General features: G+C 33.9%; 1 protein-coding gene across 5 annotated transcripts in view; it reads left to right on the top strand.

The window, feature by feature from the left end:
- Positions 1–3,950, top strand: part of ZDHHC20 (zDHHC palmitoyltransferase 20) — a 76,065-nt gene extending 72,115 nt beyond the window's left edge. For all 5 annotated transcript variants that reach the window (XR_014023286.1, XM_081304078.1, XM_081304079.1 and 2 more), the window contains one exon: positions 314–3,950. Coding sequence is in view for 1 of the 5 variants with exons in the window: in XM_081304079.1 (XP_081160205.1) it covers positions 314–321 (8 nt within the window). In the remaining 4 variants the exon portion in view is untranslated. The remainder of the gene's footprint in view (positions 1–313) is intronic.
- Positions 3,951–9,750: the final 5,800 nt, after the last annotated feature.

Genomic DNA, 9,750 nt, shown 5'->3' on the forward strand with positions numbered 1-9,750 from the left:
GCTGAGGCAGGAGGATCCAGAGTTTGAAGCCAGCCTCAGCAACTTAGCAAGGTCCGAAGCAATTTAGTGAGATATTATCTCAAAATAAAAATAAAAAGGGTTGGGGATATAACTCAGTGGTTAAGTACCCCTGGGTTTAGTACCTGGTGCCAAAAAATTTTTTTAATTAAATAAATAAATTTAGTAACAATAAAGAATTTATTTCCTATCTTATAATAGTATCATCTTTATATCTTAGTCCACAGAGCCATTTAATATTTTGAGAAATAAAAAAATCTAATTTTAACTAATTCAATTGTTTCTGTTTTCATAGGTGTATAAAAACACATTGTCGACTGATATTTTCAATTTTATTTGCAAGAAAATGATCAAAGGAATGAAATAATTTGAGTATAACAGAAGATATATTTTTTAAAAAAGGAAGCCTTTGTACAGTTCGCTGGATCCACAGGAGCACTACAAGCAGAATGATGCCTTAATTTTAAGTGTCCATTTGTGCAACATTGACTCACAGCTCAAAAGTGACTTGATTTTACTTTGAAAATAATACCTGTTACGACATGCTATAATATGTTCTGCCATCACTTATGTGCATAAGTATTTTTTTGATATCTGAATTACAATATTAGAATTATTTCTTGGTATTCAGATAGGTTCTCACTCCAAAAACACAAACTAAAAACTTGTCTTAAATGAAGTATATCTAGGGTAAATGGTGGCTGAAAGTGAATAATATCCAAATTATTGTTGCTTGTACTGTATAAGAGAAAGAAAATAACTGCTTTTTTTATTGAGTATTTGCTAATTTATAATTACTATTTTATACTTTTCAACATTTTTAATAAAATTTTTTATTGTTGGCTATAATAACACTCAGAATGATTCAGATATCTAATCATTTAGAACATAGAATTCATGGGGATAATTTATTGATGGCTTAGAAGCATTAGTACAACCATGTAGTATAGTATATGCCAAAGGCTTAAAAAAATCTTGGAAGTATAAGAAATATTTTGGGTACAATGCTTTTTTTATTACTTTTTGTTGAACTGTCAGGGGTTATTTATATGGGTAGGGGAAACACAAAGGTATTTGTGATATAGAAAAGTTGGGCACAATAGGGATAGATGGAAGTGGCTAAAAGAAAAATAAAGAAAAAGGTAGACAGGATACTGTAAGGTGTTGAAAAATATTTTCAAGCCAGATGTATTAGTACACCCAATCCCAATTCCTGGGGAGGCTGAGGCAGGAGAATTGCAAGTTTGAGGTCAGCCCAGGCAATTTAGCAAGACCCTGTCTCAGAATAAAATAAAAAGGGCTGAGGATTTAGTGCAGTAGTAGAGTTTTTGCCTAGCATGCATGAGGCCCTGGGTTCAATTGCCAGTATGGGAAAAAATTTTTTTTTCTTTTTCAGTGCTAAATGTATTGAGAATAAAACATGCTGTTGAGTTGACTTTTAAATTTCAATTTAAGTAATAACTAAATTTTTCTTTGAAACTTTTTATAGTGATCCTATAACTTATAAACAGTGACTTAAAGTATAAAGTAGGAACAGTACTTGAGAGTAATACTGCTTTTAGGAAGAAATTCTAAAGCTGAGTAGTCATTTAAAAGTCCCAGTCTCTGAGAAGTGGATTCTACTCTTAACTGCAAAATCTTAAATCTGACTTCTTATTAGCAGTTTATTCTCACCAGATACACTTTTCCTTTTAAAATCTTAACTTAAATGACAGGAAGTGCTGTATTCTAGAGAATAGTACAATATCATATTAAAAGATAATGTAGAAATGTTACTCCTCATTTATACTATTGAATCAGATACACATCCTTGAAATGATTGGTTGCTTCCAGTAAGGTGGGTAGAGAGAAATCTTAGCAGCTTAAGTAAGTATCAGAGGCTGTAATTTCCATATATGTAAAATGGAAGTATGGGTCCTCAATATTTTGGACTGGATGATTTCTAACATTCTGCAATGCCTGATTTTGCAAAATAACCTTGATTTTCATCCCTCTAACAAATATTTTAGCAGTATCTTCTAATGTTAACCAGTACACTAGGGATAACTGTTTAAATCTAGCATAAATTTTATAGCTGATGTTCCAAGATTATAGTTTGAAGGATTTTCCTAATTCCCACAGGCTATTAAATCTTAAAAAGTAATTTTTTTTCCCCCTTTAGACCAAAGGAACAATTAAGCTTTGAAAACAGTTTGGAGTCCTTATAATATGGTTTCTTCTACCTTCATTTCAATTCTTTAATCTTAATTCTGGAAAACTAGAATGAGAGTTAAGAGAAATCAGTTACCAACCAAGAACATGTCAGTTTGGTGGTTTGCATATTATAAGGAGTGAGTAAATGTTTATCTGTACTTCACTATTTTCAGATATGTTCTGATCCTTTTTGTATATCTATATTTAGATCAGAGGATTTGCATGCACCTGGCTAACAATTGTAAAAGCTTAATTTTCCCCTTTAACCTATTCAGGCACTTTTGTGGAATTATAATCTTTCTTAATTCTTCTCATTTGTTATTTAATATCTTTAATAGCATAGTAATAGTAAACAAACACCTTTTCAGAAATTTTCAGTTTAAGACTTTTACTGTAGTTACCTTTGATTTAATTACAGCCAACATTTTGCCATAATCTAAATAATCTAGCTGAATTTATTCATACATTTTACTGATGATTCATTAAGAGCCTACCAGTGGTATAGGAACCAGGAAAAGGCTGCCTCTTTGGTATTTCAACTGGTATTGATTACTGATATCAACTGTTTGAGGAGAAAGGTCAAAATGAAGACTTGCCAAAATTTCTAATTATTACTATTTTTCATCCTTCAAACACTTGAACATTTGTGATGATACTGAGGAAAAACAAGGTTGAATTTCAGGTCTTGCCATTGCCATTAAAAACAAATTAGGAGTCTTGGTTTACCTGTGCACAGACTTACTTGAAGATTTGATACCTGAGTCCTCTGACAAAATATCACTATGCCAAACCAAAGAGCAGCTGCAGTATATTAGTGATTGAACATGTTTACACAGCTTAGTGCATCTTTACATGAAAATGATTTTTTAAAAACTTTTTACATATTCAATGGTTATGATCCAGTGTGTCACAAGTGAGTATAATTGTAAGATGAGTTTGAATCAAATATACAGTGTTTACTTGAATTTTATTTCTATTAGAAAGCAAATTTTGACTATGTTTACAGGAGCGTTTAAGATGATCAGATGTGAGATTCTCCATTCAATTGTCTTGCAAATGTATACACAAAGGACCTGCATATTTGGGGCATTGAATAGACAGTAACTTACATGTAAGTTTCACTTACATTTTGTTCTAGGACTAGCACTGCTGTCAATGAAAAATATTTTTAACTAATGTGTTATTAAGAAATTAATCATATTTTTGCATTTCAGCCAAAATAAAGACCATATCTAATAACCTGTTAGATACAGGTAGTCTGTAAATCTGAAATCCATGTTTCATAATGATCTAAACTGTATTTTTTTCAATTTCAATTTAAAATGCAGTGTAGATTAAGAAAGGTCCATATTTTTCTCATATTTTATTTTGTTGGGTTGCATAAAGAAGCAAGGAATTGTATTTGTAATAAAAGAATAAGAAAGCTACTAGCTAAGTTAATTATATTTGTATATGATTGCAGAGGAGTCTATGTCCATTTAAAAGAAAAGATGGACTCTATTTTAAAAGTGATCTTTAATGCTTTTATAGAAACAAATTTGAAATACAGTTTACCTTGGTTGTCTTATGAAGAACCATAAACCTTGCATTTATTTCTCATTTGTATAATCCTGGACCATTACTTAATGTTGACTCTGTCTTTTGGATGGCCTAACCTACATTAACATTTATGCAGAATAATTAAACAATTTTTTTCAAAAATCATATTTACTTTATTAATAAATAAATAAATATATATATACAGTCTTGTTTTTTAGTTTTTTGTTTGTTTTTGTTATAAAGTAGTATTTGCCAGATGAGAAAAATAATTATTATTTTGGTCAATTTGAAAATCTTATAGTAGTTTATAGAAATAGACTAATAATTTAGGAAAACCTCCTCTAAGATGATATGTACACCGTGCAATAAAGTTGTATTTACTAGTTTAATTTAATACCTAAAGAGTTTCATTTAGTTTTTACTAATCATAATTTCAGAAGTTACTTTAGGATTTTGAGTATCTTCACATCACTATGAAGTTATTGAGTCGTGGCTAAAATGCCAGGTAATAGATTTTATCTTGTTTATTCTTTGATGCCATCTGTGTTTGGGTTCCCTTCAGTTCTAATATGGACTGACAAATAAAAACAGAAGGCTCTGAGGTTGAGCTGATTGCCAGTTCTCAGGATAATTAAATTTCAAAATGTTCTCAAGAACAATAGAGGCCAGTAGAGATGAACCAACCTTTCCCTACCCCATTCAAAACATTATTTTGGGACTAGAGAGGAGGAGTAACTACTAAATGGCCAAAAGCCTGATTTGACACCAAAAAAAGATGTTTACTTTCATTAAATAACATCAATATGGCTTTACTTTTCTCATTTCTTATAGACTGGCTTTTTGGAGCCCCACCGGCAATTAGTAATGCTGTTCTCTTATATATATGTTTTACTATGTCTTCCAGAATTTACAGGGATGGGAACTAAGTTTTTCAATGCAACAGATTTTTATGGGTGTTTTAACAAATTTGTAACATTAATGTTAGAGTCTTTGACCCCACCTTGTCAGTGCCTTCCACCAGATAGGATTTAGGTGATGTTTATACTCAGTAATTCATCACTTGTGGTTCTTAAACCCTCTATCTCCTCTGTTCTCCATATAAGGAGATTGTTTTCATCCAGGACTTCTATCTCTATTAACCTTCTATTGTACTTCCTCTTGGCCTCTAAGCCAGGTTAACACCTTCAGTGCTACCTAGAACACTGTATTTCTATTACTTATTTCGCTTTATTGTTTATTATACATACTTTAAGTGAACTATAATAAATTCTTGAAGACTGATTTGTTTTGTAGTAGCCACGCACAAAATGAACACAAGATCAGAAAGGAATTGTTATGAATTTCATATCTATTAAATTTTCCTGTAGTGTTCCTAGGTTCTCAATAAAGTGAGTTCCAGAACCTACAAAATTTTCCTAAATTTGAAAAAAATTGATCAAAGTTTCATGTTTTAGTAGTTGTTCATGTTGGTGCAGTCTCTGGAGAGCACTTTGGTTTGGCAACATTCATCAAGTTTTCAAAATGTCCATATTTTTTGACACCTCAATTCTACTTTTAGGAGTTGTATAGATATGTTGTGTTTTATATTAGGATATTCATCACAGGACTGTATGAAGCAAAACAAGATTGCAAATGACATATATGTCTCACCTTAATTTATGGTTGTACGTGCAATTAAATATCTGAAAGGATATACAGTCAATATGAAGAAGGTTGCCTCCAAAGAGGGAAACCAGAAATAGACCATGTTCTAGCTGGTCAGGGTGGTGCATGCCTATAATCCCAACATTAGGAGGCTGAGGCAGGATTGCAGATTGAAAGGCAGCCTCAGCAACTTGGCAAGCCCCTAAGCAATTTAGGAATACCCTGTCTCAAAAAAAAATATTTTTTCTTAAAGAGGCCTGGGGATTAATAGCCCCTAAATTTAATCCGTGGTACCAAAAAAAAAAAGTTCTGTTTCTTCATATTCCTTTTTGTACCATGTACATACTATTTAAAAAGAAACAATGAAGAAAAGATATGATGCCAGACCACTGCTAACCATTTGGGAAAAAATAGAGCTCCTTGTCTTTCACAATGGTACTTCAAAACAATGCCAGATGGCTCACTAACTTAATTATTTTAAGATGAAAGGTACTTCAAGAAAATAAGGGTAAAGTCTTTTATAGTGGGATAAGAAAGGTGTATAATGCTGGTAACAAAAAAAAGTACACTAATAAAAAATGAGGGGCTAAGTATAACTCAGGGGCAGAATGTTTAGTTTGTGTAAGGCCCTGGGTTTAATCCCCAAAACCACAATAATTTAGTGGATATAGAATGAACAAAATTCACACCAAAAAATAATTATCAGTAGTACAACATATGAAAAGATGTTTACTTTCATTAAATAAATATATGAAAGCAATTAAGATTATTTTTTCGTAGAATAATTGCTGAGGTTGTAGGCATAGAAGCATTTTTGGTAAGAGTATAAAATGATCTAACTTTAAAAAAAGGAATTGGGCAATAAGGGTCCAAGTTTTTACTGTACATAACCTCTGTAGCAACCCTACTTTGGGGGATTTATACAGAAAGGAAGGCTAGTTTGAGAAGCTTTTTTTTTTTTTTTTTTTTTTTTAAGAGGTGTGTTAAAATAATAAAAGGCTAGATCCAGTGGTGTGTGCCTGTAATCCAGTAGCTCGAGAGACAGGCAGGAGGATTGCAAGTTCAAAGCCAACCTCAGCAGTTTAGCAAACCCTTAAACAACTTAGGAAGACCCTGTCTCAGAATTTTAAAAAATTAAAAGGACTGGAGATGGGATTTGTACTTTTGGGTTCAATCCCTGGTACAAGAAGGAAAAAAAAAATAGGGAAAAACACTGTTCATCAATGTTCATCACATGAAGCCCTTTAATGGTTTTGTTTAGCTATATTCATATAAATTGAATGATCTTGAAGACGGGAAAGATCTTGAAGACATTAAGCTAAACTATCAAGCTGTAGAAATATATATGATCATACAAAGGGGCAGTGTATCTTAGTATTTATGTGTTCAAACTTGGCCTGATAAGCACCTGCTCCAGAGGATGGGTTAGTGGTGGAAATAGAGGCGCAGCCAGCTCTGCTTTCCCAATGTCTACATGAGATAGGAACATGGGAGTACCTACAGACCCTGGGACCCTCACAAAAAAGAATCTGAAATGGCAAGGCAGCACCTGAGTGGCAGTGAGAGAACCTAAAACTGCAGTGGGTCTTGCTTGGGGTTCTAGGTACAGAGGAAGAAGTGTTGGCTAATGATCTGACCATCAGAAATAATGACAGTCAATTTGGAAGACTGATCAACTATGGACTAGCTGCTGTAAGCTTTTCCTTCAATCTTTTGAAAAAGTTATGATGTCTTTGCAATATGTCACTCTTCTTGATATATGGAGGATTTGGCAATGTGTAAGAAAAATACAATTTGAAAAACTAGTTTTCAGGCTGGAAGTATGCTTAATGGAAGGGCACAGTGGAAGGGCATTTGCTAAGCATGTGTGAGGTCCTGGGTTCAATTCCCAACACTACAAAAAACATCACCAAAAATCTTTATAATCTTTGTTCACTAGAAAGAAACACTTATCTTCTGGAAGTCACTTTTGGAAATGCAATTTTTACATCATTTCTTGGACTTACTCAGGCCCATGTTGGAGGGGAGGGCAAAAGGTAGCTGAGGGAGGAATATGGTTCCTGCTACAACGTACATGTTAGAACCATTTACCATTGTATTGTTAACACTCCTGTGTATAAAGTGATTAAACTTGGGCCCCTTCATTAAAATATCTAGCATTTTTTAAAAAAAAATATTTATTCATTTGTAGATGAACACACAGTATCTTATTTTTATGTTGTGCTGAAGATTGAACCCAGTACCTCACACGTGCAAGGCAAGCACTTTACTACTGAGCTACAGCCTCAGCCACAAAACATCTAGCATTTTTACGTTTTTGGAAGTAGATGTGAAATAGTGTCAATATTTTCAATTTTCTTAGATTGTCTAATGGGCTAAACCACTCTGAAAAATAACATTAATCAAGTGGGGAAAAAGGCACACTCATACATTGCTGGTGGGACTACAAATTGGTGCAACCCTAACAGAAAGCAGTATGGAGATTCCTTAGAAAACTTGGAATGGAACCACCATTTGACCCAGCTATTCTACTCCTCAGTCTATACCCAAAGAAATTAAAATCAACATACTATGGTAACACAGCCACATTAAAGTTCATAGCAGCACAATTCACAATAATAACTAAACTGGAACCAATCTAGATGCCCTTCAGTAGATGAATGGATGAAGAAACTGTGGCACATATACATAATGGAATATTACTCAGCACTAAAAGAGAATAAAATTATGGCATTTGCAGGTAAATGGATGGAATTGGAGAATATCATACTAAGCAAAGTAAGCCAATCCCAAAAAATCAAAGCCCAAATGTTCTCTCTGATATGTACATGCTGATCCATATGGGGGAGAACATGCAAAAAATAGAGAAACTTTGGGCAAAGGGGAGGGATGGTGGGAAGCGGAAATGAGGGCAGGAAAGATGATGGAATGAGATATCATTACCCTAGTATGACTGCACATATGGTGTGACGCTAAGCTACATCGTGTACAACCAAAGAAATGCAAAGCTGTGCTACAATTGTGTACAATGAATCAAAAATGCATTCGCTATTGTATATACCTAATTTAAATAAATATACATAAAATAAATACATTATCAGTGCTTTTCACTGAGTAAATAGAAGGGAGAAGAAAATTATGCATTTATTTAGCATTGCTGTTTATAGTATATATTTAAAAACGTATGTTCTGGGCTGGGGATGTGGCTCAAGCGGTAGCGTGCTTGCCTGGCATGTGCGAGGTGCTGGGTTCGATCCTCAACACCACATACAAATAAAATAAAGATGTTGTGTCCACCAAAAAAACTAAAAAAAATAAATAAAAAATAAAAACGTATGTTCTATTTTCATGTGATAGAATATATTTTTGTACGCTTTTTGGTTAAATTTATAAGGAAGACTTTTTATTTTTATTTTCTGGTACTGGGGAGAGAATCCAGGGGCACTCAACCACTGAGCCACATCACCAGCCCTATTGTATTTTATTTAGAGATAGGGTCTGAGTTGCTTAGTGCCCCACTTTTGCTGAGGCTGGCTTTAAATCCTCTTGTCTCAGCCTCCTGAGCCACTGGGATTACAGGCACACACCACTATACCCTCCCCAACCCCCCACCACCCCCCTCTGGGGTTACCTTTATTCCAAAAAAAAAAGCTTACTTAAAAAAAAATCTTTAACTGGTGATTGATATGGTATGACAACAATCCTGATAAATACCTTTTACCCCACTTAAATGTCTACTTTTAGTAGTTAAATCCCAGAAGAAAATGTTTTGTTTTGGTTTTTTTTGGTGGAGGTGTACTATTGGGTTTGAGTCCAGGGGTGATTTGTGTGTGTGTCTATGTGGTGTTGGGGATTAGAACCCAAGGCCTTGTACAAACACACAAACACTGTACCAACTGAGGTGTATATCCAGCCCAAGGGGACATTTCACCCCTGTGCTACATCCCCCGCCCCCACTCCTCTATTTTTGGTTAAATTATTGAGGCTGGCCTCTGCCTCAACTTCCCAGTCGAGGGGATTACAGGTGTGTACTGGACCAGAAAATGCTAATTTTAAGAGCATATTATTTTTTTAAGTATATTTAACTGGAAAAGCACATATTTCCATTTAAGTTGAGGCAACTCTTCTTGACAGAAGGTAGACAAACTATTGTTGCACAATAAAGCCCTATCAGATCCACTGAAGCCAAGACCCCAAATCGTAGTTTGTAGTTTTATTAAGCTTCCATGTAAAATAGTTTATATCATTAATGACTCAGGAAATCCCTGATCTCTCCCTATCAGGTTAAAGAAACAAAACACATTAGGTCAGTGATTAGGTTTTTTTAAATATCAAGGCGTTTTGACTAAGCTCATG

The sequence above is a fragment of the Spermophilus citellus genome, assembly GCF_964194105.1.
Source record: "Spermophilus citellus genome assembly, chromosome: 1".
In the NCBI taxonomy this organism is placed as follows: Eukaryota; Metazoa; Chordata; class Mammalia; order Rodentia; family Sciuridae; genus Spermophilus; species Spermophilus citellus.